Here is a 14896-nt window from a genome sequence, read left to right as displayed (position 1 = left end):
CACTCATCCAGGGCAAGTGAGGAGTATTCCATCACACTTCTGCCTTGTGGATGGTGGACAGGCTTTGGGGAGTCAGAAGGTGAGTTATTTGCGACAGTATCCCTAGCTTCTGGCCTCCTCTTGTAGCCACTGCATTTGTGGGGAGTCCAGCTGAATTCTTTGAAGAGGTAACTTCTGTTAAATAAAGGGGCACCAATGCATGTCTGTGGTTCAATTTCCAGAAAGATGCCACAACAAAGATGTTATAAGATGCCACAACAAAGGTTACGACAGAAAATGAAAGATCACTGTGAAGGAGATATCATATTAACATGGATAGAAAACTAGCTTACTAACAGGATGCAGAGTACAAATCAATAGCCCTTTTCAGGTTTACATGATGTCACAAGTTGTATGCCAAGGGATCTATATTGGGGTCTCAACTCTTTATAATTTATATAAATGGTTTTGATGAAGGAACTAAAGATCTGGCACATGACACAAAGACAGGTGAGAAAGTGAGCTTTGAAGAACACAAAGGAACCTATAAGGGGATTATAGATAGGTTAAATGAGTAGGCAAATATCTGCCAAATGAAATACAATGTGAGAAAGTGGGAAACTGTCCATTTTAGCAAAAAGAATGAAAAAACATATTATTTAAATAGTCAGAGGTTGCAGAGGTCTGAGAGAGAGATCTGGGTGTCTGAGTGCATGAATCTCAGAAGATTAGCATGCAGGCGCAGCAAGTAATCAGGAAAGATGATAGAATGTGATGGCTTATTGCGAGGGGAGTTGAATGCAAGAGGAGGGAGCTTATGCTTCAGTTATACAGGGCGTTGTTGAGATAACATCAGGAGTACTGTGTAGAGTACCGGTCTCACACCACCATAAGGATACTGATGCATCGGACACAGTGCAGTGAAGGGCTACTAGACTTAGACCTGGAACGAATAGATTGCCTGATAAGGAAAGGCTAGGTCTGTGTCCTCTGGAGTTAGGAAGATTCAGAGGTGGTTTAATCAAAACAATTATGACCCTGAGGGGACTTGACCAGGTGGATGTTGAAAGGATATTTCTTCTTGTGGAAGAATCTAGAACTAGAGGTCATAGTGTGAACATTTAAAACAGATGAGGAAATACTTTTTTCTCTCAGAGGGTTGAGATTCTTTGGGAATCTCTTTCTCAAAAAGGCAGTGGATGCAGAATCTTCAAATATTTTTAAGGCAGAGTTCAAGAAATTCTTGATTACCAAGGGGATGAAAGATTATTGGAGATATGCAGGAGTGCAGAATTTAGTTTGTTAGATCAGGCATGATCTCATCGAACAGTCGAGCAGGTTTGGAGAGCAATGGCATATTCTTGTTTCTTGTTCGTTATGTCCTTCAGGAATCAGCATCTTTCAAATCTGAACTTCTATCAAAGGAGCCTTGGCAAATTGTTCCAGTGCATCTTATAGATGGCACATATTTTAACAACTGTGCACCCAGCAATGGAGGGAGTGAATGTGGAAAATGGTGGATAGGGTGCTGAGCAAGTGGGCTGTTTTGTCCTGAACGGTGCCAAGCTTCTTCAGTTGGAGCTGTACTTATCCAAGCAAATGCAGAACTATTTCATTTCAATTCTGACTTCTACCTTGTCGAGATTGGACATGGTCTGAATAGTCAAGACATGGGTTACTCACCACACGATTCCCAGGCTTATTCTTGCAGCTACTATGATGATCTGGCGAGTTCAGTTAAATTTCTGGACAATGATAATACCTAGCATGATGACTATAGGAGCAAGCCTTCCTGCTTTCTGGAACATGGGTGAATACAACTATGTCAGGCTTCTGCATGATGAACCTGTGGTACAATCTTCTCAATTGTGTCACAAGTCCACAGAAGTTAGGAAGGAGGACTTTTCAAGGTTGACCTGGTGGATGAATATTCAATGTTTTTGTCATAGTTTGACATGACTGAGTGGATTGCTTGGCTTAGGAGGCAATTACATTGCTGGAGTCACACGTCAGCCAGAATGGGGAAGGACGAGATAAACAAATTGCAGATGCTGGAATACAAAGTGGACAAGCAAGAGGCTGGAAGAGCACAGCAAGCCAGGCAGCATCAGGAGATGGAGAAGTCTGATGTTTCGGGTATAACCCTTCTTCAGGAATGGTGATGGGACAGAAGGATGTTGCAGATAAGGTGGGGGGGGGGGTGGGAGGTGCTAGGAAGAGATATGGATAGGACAGGGACAGAATGGTGTGGTAGTGTTAGGTGAATAAAAGGTGGTAGTTAACAACTGATAGGTCGATAGGAGGAATAAATCCATTTGGTAGCTGGAAGGAGACATCGGTTGGAGGGATGGGAAGGAGGCAAGGCTGGATAGGGTGTCCGGGAACAGATGGGAAGGTTACGGACCCATTTCGCCAAGTATCCCCGCTGGGCCGAAAAGGCTGTCCTGACCTTCCAGTCACCACCCATTCCCTCACCGACATGTCCATTCTCAGCCTCCTCCATTGCCACAGTGATTCAGACTGCAAATTCATAGAATCAAAGAACTCCTACAGTGTGGAGACAGGCCCTTCAGCTCAACAAGTCCACACTGACCCTCTGAAGAGAGTCACCCACAAAGACCCAACCCCTATCCTATTACTCTACATTTATTCCTGAGTAATGCACCTAACCTACACATCCTAAGCCTACTATGGGCGTTTAGCATGGCCAATTCACCTAATTTGCATATCTTTGCATATTGGGAGGAAACTGGAGCATCCGGAGGAAACCCATGCAGACCCCAGGAGAATGTGCAAACTCCACACAATCAGCTTCCTTCCTTCCATAAAATCAACCCCTCCTTCCAGCTACCAACTGGATTCATTCTTCCTAATTGACCCACTAGCTCATACCTACCACCTATAATCATCTATCACTACCTCACCATTCCACCCCTCTGCCCATCCATAAACCTTGCTCCTTTATCTGCAACATCCCCTAACCCCCATCTCCATTCCTGAAAGGTTATACCCAAAACGTCAGACTTCGCCAAGTCCTAATGCTGCTTGGTTTGCTGTGCTCTTCCAGAATGGGCAAGGACAGCAGACTTTTTTGAAGGACAATGTACCAGAAGTGCTTTTTACAACAATGTGGCAAAGATAGCAAACTTTTTTTTGAAGGACAACATATGAAAAGTGCTTGTACAACAATGTAGTAGTCTTGTGATCATGAGCATTTTTTAAATTCCAGATTTAGTGTTTTTAGGGGAGTACACATTGGTGGGACAGTGTGGAGTACAGTTTCCTCATTCCCTAAGTCACAGCTGAACTTAGGTGAATTGCCAAGATGGGAATTGACCTCATACTTATAAAGCACTTATTACAACCTATAGTAACACAACCACCATGTTAATATTCTCATCACTCGAGAAAAAAAAACAAAAAAACCTTTGCAGCAAGAAAGACCTGATTTTTGGGTTGTCTGCAGCATCCTTCACACTGCTGCAACTCAGGTTCAAATGTAGTTCCCCCTCTGAGAAAGAGCTGTTAGACATACTCTGGTAACGATACTCAAAAGGACACAAGGTGGAGACAATGACTGGCACTATACCAACATTTGACGGGTTTAGCAAGTTTTGATCCGCACTGCCTAAACTGTGGCATTGGTCATTGAAATGGGATGGTTTAATGCCTGCACTTAAGTAACATAGAAAGGAATTTGAGACAAACCTATTAAAAGAACACATACAGAACTTGTCATTCTTACTCTTGAGAATTTGAATAAATGTGAAGTATGCCATGTTCAGAGAGGCTAAACCAGACATGTTATACAGAGGAACCTAGATTATCTGAATATAAATTATCCAAACTCCAGATTATCCGAAGATGATGTCAAGGTCCCGATAGAAACATTAAATCAAAGAGGTGTTTCAACACTGTTCGCGTCTATTGTTTACAATAATTGAAAATGAACTTGCCTTACTGAAATGCTGCCAAGAACAGTCTTGGACATCAGTGGGAGTCCAGTCACCGTCTCCAAATGACTGACCGCTCACGCACTCTCTCTCCCCCCACACTTTCCCTGGAGTTCTACACAGGAGTACTGTCTAAACCTCTCTTCCCCAGATAATCTCTCCAATATTGTACAGGGCAAAGGTGGAACCTGTCAAAGAGCTGCATAAAAAATGTCTGTCTGTGTCTGTTTGTGTGCACGCTATTTTGAGACTCAACCCCCCCATAGGCAGCAGCACTCAATGCTTTTGTCCAGTCCGGCTGCCTTGGAGAGGTGGCCAGGTTGGGGGGGGGGGGGATTTGGAGCGGAAAGGGTGCAGTGTTGGACGGGGTTGGGGGGCAATCAGCGGGGCATGGTTGGATGGAGTTGGGGGGCAGGCAGGGCGGCGGAAGGTGTTGGATGGGTTAGGGGCAGTGTTGGACGAGGTTGGGGGGTTTCAGGCAGGGGCAGGGTTTAATGGAATTGGGGACAGTGTTGGAGGAGCAGTGTTGGATGGGGTTGGGGGGGGGGGGGAGCTCGCGGGGACTCAGACAGTGGGCAAGGACAGAACAGGCCTCATGGAGGCGGGGATGGGGGCATTTCTGGGGGGACAAGGTCTCTCGCGCAGTGTGCTGCTGCCTAGTCTCCTGACCGGGGAGCTCGATATGTTCGCTGTGTCAATCCCTTGGAAATGAATGGGGCAGGGGATTCTTCAGAAATGCTGCAGGTCCCTTACACACAAGTGTGTCTCTCCCTCAGAAACAAACTCTGAGATAGAGAGGGGGAGCAGGCAGACAGAGAAAGGAAAAAGGAAACTTCAGAAATCTCCACGCCCCAGGGGAGAGGCACTGTATCAATTAACCGAATAATCAATTATCCGAACGAAATATACCCACCCATCTCGTTCGGATATGGAGGTTCCTCTGTACGTTATAACCACATTCACCTATAAACCGGAGGTGAAAAATCTGTTTTGTTTCTTCTAAATAAACCAAAAATAAACGGCTCTGATATTTACCAATGTCACTTTCTACCTTTCGAAATTTTTCTGACGTCTGTTTGCCTAATTCATTTGTAGCAGTTATCTGCAATTGTAAATCTTGAAATGCAACAAAGTCACGCTCGATAAAGGTTTTAGCTCCCACTTCAGTGCAGGTATCTCCTAACCTACAAAGCAAACAAAAAGAGACTGTTCAATTGTTGTTTCTTAAAAGCAAGTTTACGGAGGAATTGTCTTGTTTTCCCACATCCGAACAGTAAGACAATTTGGAAGCACAACAGGGGCCAGTATCTCGATTACATTTCATGGTCCAATTATCCAACATAATCTACAACTTATGGCTTGGATTAGCCTCAATTTATCATTCCTATCAAGCCAGGAGATCGATCCAGTTTTAATGAAGAATGCAAGAGGGCATGCCAGGGGCAGCGCAGAGTGTACATAAAATTGAGGCATCAACATGATAAACTAGAAAACCAGGACTACTTATATCTCAAGCAACATGACCAAGTAATAACTACGGGCGAATAGCACACCAACACATCACAGAAACACAAGGAATTGAAGGTGGAGTAGGACATTCATCCCAGCAAGTCTGCCCTGTCAATCTATATGTCATGGCTGATCTGTTCAAGGGCTCAACTCTGCTTTTGTCATTTACATAATTCGAACATAGAACATTACAGCACGGAACAGGTCCTTCGGCCCTCGATGTTGCACCAACCTGTGAAACCAATCTGAAGCCCATTTATCTTACACTATTCCATTATCATCGATTATGTTTATCCAATGATCATTTAAACACCCTTCAAGTTGGCAAATCTACTACTGTTGCAAACAAGGTGTTCGATACCCTTACTACTCTGAATAAAGAAACTACCTCTGACATCTGTCCTATATCAATCACCTCTCAATTTAAAGTTATGTCTCCCTGTGCTATCCATCACAATTGAAGGAAAAAGGCCCCCACTGTCCACCCTTTCTAATCTTCTGATGTCACCTCTCAACCTTCTTCTCCCCAATGAAAACAGCCTCAAGTCCCTCAGCCTTTCCTCATGAGACCTTCCTTCCATATCAGGCAACATCCCAGTAAATCTCCTCTGCACCCTTTCCAATACTTCCACATCCTTCCTATAATGCAGCAACCAGAACTGCAAGCAATACTCCAAGTGAGGCCAGACCAGAGTTTTGCACAGCTGCAACATGACCTCATGGTTCCGAAATTCAATCCCTCTACCAATAGAACCTAACGAACTGTACACCTTCTTAACAACCCTATCAATTTGGGTGGCGACTTTCATGGATCTATTCACATGGACAGAGAGGTCTTTCTGCTCATCCACATGATTGTATCCTCTATCCTTTCCTATTCTATGCTGAACTGCACTATCCAAATCCTGAATGCTGTCATCTCATCTTGCTTTGCAATTTACATTTTGCTTCTCTAATTCTAATTAGTTTAAAGCCCTCTCTATAGTCCAAGTTATTTGATTTGTTTTTTTTAATTCATCAGGTTGCTGGTCCCAGCACAGTTTAAGTGGAGCAATTCTACCAGGACAATTCCATTCTACCGCAGTGCCAATGTCCAGGAATTGAAATGCATTCCACCCACACAAATCTTTGAGCCGTATATTTAGCTCCGTGACTTTATTTACTCTACAGTTTGCCTGTGGGTCAGCTGGTCGTGCAGAGATTATTACCTTCATTTTTAATTTAGCTCCTTTTGGAAGTTTTCCAGCAAAATATCCTTTCTAGTCATACCAATATAATTAGCACCAAGTGAATAATGACAACTGGATCCCTCTCCTCCTTCTCCTTCTCGATCAGATGCCCTTTACCCGAGCACTGGACAGGCTGCAGAGAACATTATCCATCTCTCGAATTAGAGTGTTGCGTGGTATTTTTAAAATGGTATGATATCATAGCAATTATCAGAGCCCACACAAAATGATGAGAACTCACCAAGAGCAGACAGTGTAGTTTGTTTCTATATTTGTATCTCTTCCTGTGCGCCAAGAACATTTGAGTTTACCAAAGTTCTGGGTTACACATTCCAAATCCCGAGGAGCCTCCGGGGGATCTAAAGAAACAAAAATATTTGAACTCCAGTTTCTTAAACACTTTGGATGGGTAAACCATCCTGCTGATTGACTGGCAACAAAATAGCTTGTGCAGTTTTCACATCCCAGTCTCAACTTTACTAATTCTACTGTACACAGCCTGTAACAAAGTTGGTCAAGAAATAAGAGTTATTCTCCATTAACAGAATTGGTAAGGGTCTACTCCTACTCCAATTTCTGATGTGCTGGTAGAATCTACAACACAAACACCCCATTTCAAATACCAGTCTTTTTCTTGAATGCAAGACTATTTCTGATCTTCATCTCACCAGATCATTATATCCTTCTTTTTTCTTCTCTCGTCTATTTAAACAACTTCCTCTTACATGTATCGATATAATTTGCCTCAACTACTCGTTGTGTTTGCAGGTTCACATTCTAACCACTCCAGATAAAAGGGGTTTCACCTAAATTCCTTTCTCAATTTATAACTGGCTCTCATATTTATGGCACAATGTTTTGAACTCCAATAAAAATGGAAACATTTTATCCAGATCTAGCCTATTGAACCGTTTCAGAACTTTGAAGGCATCCATCAGTTCACCTCAGTGAAGATCATAGCCAAAAACAGCTTCAACCTGTAAGTATTACCATTTGCACCTCCACCCATGGACACCAGAATTCATTTGACCGTGGGAAAAACAAAAAATCCCACTTATTGCAATTTGTATGCCTTCATAATACGATACTTACATCCAGTCTTGACCGAAGTGGTGTAAGACTCCGTTTTAAATGTACACGTCAGATTTTCTCCTTGCTGGCTGGTTAGGCCAAGGTTATTCAGTGACACCATGCTAACGTTGGAGGTGATCTTAGTGTAGTAGCTGCTGGGGAGGAGATTGCCAGCATATTTCCATTTAACCTGATCAGCAGCACCAAATTCACAAAAGTAGCAGGTTATATTGTAGCTGGAATTGACACTGGCAACCAAGTTTTTTGTTGAAATGGAACCACATTGACCTTCAGGAATAAGAAAGATAGTATTTAGCTTCTTAGAGCAGATAATCTAGATATTGTCACATCATCATTTGTGGGATAATAGTGAATGCAAATTAGCTGCTGTGATTCATACATTCCAACAGTGACAGTCCTTCAAAAGTATTTCATGGGCTTTACAGCTTATGAAATAGGTTGGCATTCATCTAGATCATGGGTCCTTTCCCCACACTATCCTTGCCTGTAATTGGCCCTCATTTGTCTACGCTAATCCTTTCCTTTTCACATGCTCCAAAAGCTTTTACAGTTAAACTTTTTATGTTTGTCACATGCTTACTTTCATATTCTACAGTTCCAAATCATCTTCACTCTTCTTTACTGAATTCTAAAGTGCTGCCACCTGTCAGATTAATGACACTGTTTTAACCATTTTCTAAGCTTCTTCCTTTGATCTAATTCAACATTTAACTTCTCTTGTAAGCCACAATTAAATCACTATCAAAAGTGTTATTCCATTTCAAGGGGTTGTCAATTAGTTACAAACCATGAATAAACACTATTTGCCTTTCTCTGTTGATTGTTATTCCTTTAAAGGCAAAAGTGAGGACTGCAGATGCTGGAAACTAGATCAGAGTGATGCTGGAAAAGCACAGCAGATCAGGCAGCATCCGAAGAGCAGGAAAATCGACATTTTGGGCAAGAGATCTTAATCAGGAATAGCCCGATTCCTGATGAAGGGCTTTTGCCCGAAACGTCGATTTTCCTGCTCTTCAGATGCTGCCTGATCTGCTGTGCTTTTCCAGCATCACTCTGATCTAAACAACTGTTATTCCTTCAAAGACAGTTTCCCAAATTATCACAGCCAACTTGTCCCTCTCACATTCTCGTTTCCTTTGTTTTTATTTAAATTCTTTTGGGTTTTCCTGGGAATGGCTAACAGAAATCCAAATGATTCATTCATCCATTCTAAGGAAAGCCTCAGCAGTCTGTCTTTATCTCAACTTCCAGGTGAAAATTGGGGTCAAGGATGTCAGATGCACTTGAGGTATAAATAAGGACCACTCTGCTGCACCTCTCAACATAAAGTCAAAATAAAATCAGACAGTGAGTAAATTAGCTTACAGTTGGGTGATTTAAGAAAGAATGAAGTCTGTGTCATCCCTCCAAACCTGAGCACCAAGCCAAATCAAAGTCTAATAAGATAAATGTTTTTAAACAGTGTTAGAATCCTAAACAAAATAAGCTTGTGAAGGTTGAATTCAGATTCTTAACTTATTTACAGGGAATGGAAAACTTACTACCGAAGCCTAATGGCCCTTTAGAAAATGATAGTGAGCCAGTTTCACAAATATAACTACTGAGTGATCTAGAGTCACGTATTGGCCACATCAAGTGGGAATGGCAGATTTCCTTCCCTAAAGGACAGTTAAGAGCCAGATAGGTTTTTCTAATAATTGACAGTGGTTACACAAAAACCATTCTTTTGTAAATTCCTAAAAACAAAGTCTTTTTTTGACTGTCTTTAAATTTCACGAATGTGGGATTCAAATCCATGATCTGCAACATTAGACTGAGGCACTGGATTACCAGCCCAATGACATGATCACTATGCCACCAACAAATCATAGTTGACCTAAATTTTCACTTGGGTAACAATAATGATATCAATGTTAACATCTAAAAATGACAATGAATAACAAAACACCATTTTCATGGAGCAAAAAATACATTGAGCAAATTAGGGAGTGTTAACAGAAACATTAGAGTAAATGATCTAATCTCAATTCCTTGTTTTGCAGGGGATGGAGGAGCAGTTATAAAGCGAGGCTGAATAGGCTGGACTTTTTTCATTGAAGCACAGGATGGTGAAGGATGACCAAATTAAGAGGTTTATAAAATCATAAGGGGCATAGATAAGGTGAAAGGCAGGTATCTTTTCCCTTGGATGGGGTATTTCAAGACAAAGGGGAATATTTTTAAGGTGAGAGGAGAAAGATTTTTAAAAAAGACATGAGGGACAATTTTCTTTTTTTAAAACACAGTGGTCTGTGTGACGGATGAACTTCCAAGGGAAATGGTGGATCCAGGTACAGTTGCAATGTTAAAAGATATTTGAATAAGTCTATAATAGGAAATGTTTGAAGGGATGTGGGCATGGACAGGCAGGTGAGACTTAGTTTAGTTTGGGATTATGATCGGCATGGTTTGATTAGACTGAATGGTCTGTTTCCTTGCTATATGACTTTATCAAAGAAATTGACTCACTTTTAAATGTGGAAAAGCAATTAAGTCGATACCATTCTTTTTGCAGAAAGGTTTTCTTTTGTTCTTCGTATCTAGCTTCCATCTCTTAAACAGTTTCCTTTCTCTATTTTGACGTAAAAACGCAGTTACTGTTCCTTAACTGGCGTCATTAGTGTTATTCATCAGCATTATCACACAAACAGTAAGGGAATGGGAGCATAATCAGAACGTGGCACAGCGAGCAATCCAGAAGTCTGCTCCAAAACTAGGATTTCAAACCCCACAATTGCGTCTAGTATAATTTAAATTCACTGACCTAAATCTAGTAAATGATTACCCATTCTAGTTAGGGAACAACTCCTTAAGTCATCACAATCACCAAATCATATCTAACTGCCAATGTCCCAAACATTTTTTTTAATATCTTGAGACATGGGTATTGCAGGAAAGAGAAGCAGTTATGACCCTGCAATTCAAATGCAGGCAAGGGCATTTCCTGCTTAATATAAGACTAAGATATAGAAGCAGAATTAAGCCATCTGGTCCATCAAGTCTGCTCCACATTCGATCATGGCTGACTTTCTCAAATCCATTCTCCTGCCTTTCCCCATAACCTTGGATTCTCTTACTAATCAAGAATCTCCTCTGTCTTAATACACTCAATGACTTGACCTCATGGCCTTCTACAGCAATCTGCTCCACAGATTCACAATCCTCTGGCTGAAGAAATTCAGCATCTCAGTTATAAATGAATGTCGCTACACTCAGCCTGTGCCCTCAGGTCCCACACTCTCCTGTTAAAAGAAACAACTTCTCTAATTAGGTCAATATCCCATATCCCCATCCCTCACCTCATGATTTAATGCTCCTCTATGTTGAAAGTCAGAAACAATTAAACGTAACAAGTCACTCAGGTGGAAACTTCAACACCAAGAATCTTAAAATCCCTACAGGCCCTTTGGCACAACAAGTCCACAATGACCCTCCAAAGAGGAACCCCCTCCCCCACCCTAACCCATTACCCACTACTCTATATTTACTCGTGACTAATACACCTAATCTACACATCCCTGAACACTATGGACAATTTAGTATGGCCAATTCACCAATGTACATCTTTGGATTGCAGAAGGAAACTGAAGTTCCTGGAGAAACCCATACAGGTATGGGGATAATGTGCAAACAGACAGTTGCCAGAGGCTGAAATCAAACCTGGGTCCCTGGCACTGAGAAACAGCAGTGCTAACCACTGAGTCACTGCGCTGCCCCTATCAGCAACAGAACTTAGGTAGCACAAATACAGACTGCTGAGTCACAGCAGTTGATGAGGCAGCAGAAAAGAGAAATAAATCTACTTCATTTCAACATCAATGTACCAGCATGGTTCCTGTGATGCAGTAGTAGTCTTCATATCTTTGATCCAGGAGGTCTGGGTTCAAGTCTTACCTATTCCTGAGGTGTGTAATAACATCTCTGAACAGGTTTATTGGAAAATAAATACAAAAACAAAAATTGCTGGAAAAGCAATTCTGACAGCATCCGTGGAGAAAAGTCAGAGTTTGTGTTTTGGGTCCAGTGACCCTTCCTTAGACTAATATCATCCTATCAGTCTACTCTCAATCATCAATGAAGTGATGGAAGCTGTTGACAACACTTATGAATCAGCACCTGTTCAGCAATACCCAGCTCAGCAATGCCCATTTTGGGTTCCAGCAGGGTCACTCAGCTCCTGATATCTTTGATCTACGTTTGAATCAAGAGCTAAATTCTTGAAATGATGAGAGTCACAGCCCTTGACCTCAAGGTTGCATTTGACTCAGCGTGGAATCAAGGAGCCCTGGCAAAACGGAAATCAATGGACATCAGGAGAAATGTCTCCATTGGTTGAAGTCACACTTGGCACACAAGAAGATGGCTGCAGTTGTTGGAGTTCAGTCATCTCAGCTCCAGGCCACCCACCAACATTAAACTTTTTTTAAAAAGTCTATTCATCATCTTAGATTTATTATCCCTCACCAGCTGAGGTCACCATGAGTGACTCTCCTTCTCAACCGCTCCCCTTGCCCGAGACATGGTGACCCTCATGTTAAACTCACCGCCAGTCGTCTCTCTCTAATAAGAGAGTAGCCTTTTGGTAGTAGAACTATTGGTGACTTAACCTTTTAAATATTTGAGATAATGCACCTTTATTCACACCCATTATACATCTTATCTCCACACCACCAAAAAACACAACACCTGATTTTTGCTCTTAGCACCCTCAATCCCTCTACTCACTCTTCCTCCATCATAAAAACATGTTTCAAATTCCTTTCAGTTCTGAAGAGTCATACTGAACTCAAAATGTTAGCTGTTTCTTTCCACAGATGCAGCTGAGTTTCTCCAGCAATTGGTTTTTCTTTGATTTTATCGCAAGATTGCATTTCCTGAGCAAGCTGTTTCTGCAAGACTTGAGAGACAACTGAATGCAATTAATCAATCAGTTGACCACATTTACCATTGGTCAGTGACTCTTTTTAGAATTCAACCATGACAGATAAATCTGTTTTACTCTATCATCTCAAGAGAGCACCATGATGTGAGGAGGCTAATGTTGGACTGGAACAGTCAAACAGGAGGCTGGAAGAACACAGCAAGCCAGGCAGCATCAGGAAGGGAGAAGTCAATGCTTCAGGTATAACCCTTCTTCAGAACTAGATATGGGGGTGTGAGGAGCTACAGCCTGGGGGATGAGCAGGGCATAAAATGATGAGGTAATGATATATGAACACATGTAGAGAGTATGACCTGGTTGGTCAATGGGAGGGATAAATCGAGTTGGCAGCAGGAAGGGAGGAGGTGGAGCAGAAAAGGGAGTTGGGGGATGAGTGGGAAGACTATTTGAAATTAGAGAACTCATTGTGAAGTCCTCCAGGCTGTCGGCTGCCCAGGCAGAAGATAGTTTTTTCCCTCAACAATGGAGGACTGCAAATGTTGTTCCCTTTTCAAGAAGGGGAGTCAGGACAACCCTGGTAATTATAGGCCAGTGAGCCTTATTTAGGTTGTGGGTAAGGTGTTGAAAAAACTTATAAGAGATAGGATTTATAATCACCTGGAAACGAATAATTTGATCAGGGATAGTCAACGCAGTTTTGTGAAGGGTAGGTCATGCCTCACAAACCTTATTGAGTTCTGCGAGAAAATGACAAAAATAGGTGGATGACGGTAAATTGGTTGAAATGGTTTATATGGACTTCAGTAAGGCATTTAATAAGGTTCCACACAGTAGGCTATTGCACAAAAGAGTGTTTTGGGATCGAAGGTGACTTTGTGTTTTGGATCAGAAATTGGCGAGCTGAAAGAAGACAGAGGGTGGTGGTTAGCGGGAAATGTTCATCCTGGAGCTCGGTTACCAGTGGTGTTCGCAAGCACCTGTTTTGGGGCCACTGCTGTTTGTCATTTTTATAAAGATCTTGATGTGGGCGTAGAAGGATAGGTTAGTAAATTTGCAGATGACATCAAGATAGGCATAATTGTGGATAGTGCTGAAGGTTGTTGAGGGTTACAGAGGGACATGGATAAGATGCAGAGCTGGGATGAGAAGTGGCAAATGGAGTTTAATGCAGCAGAGTGAGAGGTTAGTTCACTTCGGAAGAAATAACAGGAATGCAGAGTACCGGACTAATGGTAAAATTCCCCGAACTTCTCCACCCAGATTGATAGGATTGTTAAGAATGCATGTGATGTGTTGGCATTTATTAATAGGGGGATTGAGTTTCGGAGCCAAGAGGTCAAGCCTCAGCTGTACAAGACAATGGTAAGGCTGCACCTGGAGTATTGCATGCAGTTCGGGTGACCATGTTATAGGAAGAATGTGGAAGTTCTGGAAAGGGATCAGAGATGAATTACTAGAATGTTGCCTGGTATGGAAGGAAGATCTTAGGAGCAAAGGCTGAGGGAACTGAGGCTGTTTTCGTTGAAGAGAAGGAGACTGAGTGGTGACTTAATCGAGACATAAGATAAAATCAGAGGGTTAAATAGAGTGGACAATGAGAGGTTTTTTCCTCGGATGGTGAAGGCTAACAGAAGGGGGCATAGCTTTAAATTGAGGGTTGATAGATTTAGGACAGATATTAGGGGTAGTTTCTACACTCAGAGTAGGAGGGGCATGGAATGCCTGCCTGCAACAGCAGTAGACTCGCCAACATTAACAGCATTTAAAAGAGCATTGGACATACATATTGCTAATAATGGAATGATGTAGGTTAGATGGGCATCAGGTTATTTTCACAGGTCAGTGCAATATCAAGGGCCGAAGGGCTTGTACTGCGCTGGAGTGTTCTATGTTCTATATTCCTCCAATGTGCAGTCCGATTGACTGTGGAAATGGAGGACTGAGGTGATCAAAGTTAGAAGTCACAACACCATGTTATAGTCCAGCAGGTTTGTTGAAACTCATACCTTGAGTGCTGCACCTTCATCAGGTGAACTCCTGACAGTTTAAATAGACCTGGAGATAGTGAGAACTGCAGGTACTGGAAGTCAAGTTGATAAAAGGTGGGGCTGGAAAGGCACAGCACGTCAGGCTGTAGCAGAGCAGCAGAAAAGTTAATGTTTCGGATTGGGACCCTTCATCAATTCTGAAGAAGTGTCCTGAACTGAAATATC

At 42.1% G+C, this 14896-nt stretch overlaps 1 protein-coding gene across 9 annotated transcripts in view; it reads right to left on the bottom strand.

The window, feature by feature from the left end:
• lifra (LIF receptor subunit alpha a) overlaps nt 1-14896 on the bottom strand; it is a 198072-nt gene that overhangs the window by 45643 nt on the left and 137533 nt on the right. For 8 of the 9 annotated variants that reach the window (XM_043703114.2, XM_087975105.1, XM_087975062.1 and 5 more), the window contains 3 exons: nt 7763-8029; nt 6912-7029; nt 4968-5116 (listed from right to left, as the gene is read on the bottom strand). In XM_043703114.2, coding sequence (XP_043559049.2) covers nt 4968-5116; nt 6912-7029; nt 7763-8029 — 534 coding nt within the window. Of the gene's footprint in view, nt 1-4967; nt 5117-6911; nt 7030-7762; nt 8030-10270; nt 10376-14896 lie in introns of those variants that run through there. The other variant, XM_043703122.2, reaches the window with a different exon arrangement.

Source organism: Chiloscyllium plagiosum, unplaced genomic scaffold, assembly GCF_037043375.1.
Source record: "Chiloscyllium plagiosum isolate Xiang-an unplaced genomic scaffold, Cpla_swu_hap1 HiC_scaffold_2, whole genome shotgun sequence".
NCBI lineage: Eukaryota > Metazoa > Chordata > Chondrichthyes > Orectolobiformes > Hemiscylliidae > Chiloscyllium > Chiloscyllium plagiosum.
This window is presented reverse-complemented; position numbering and strand designations above follow the sequence as displayed.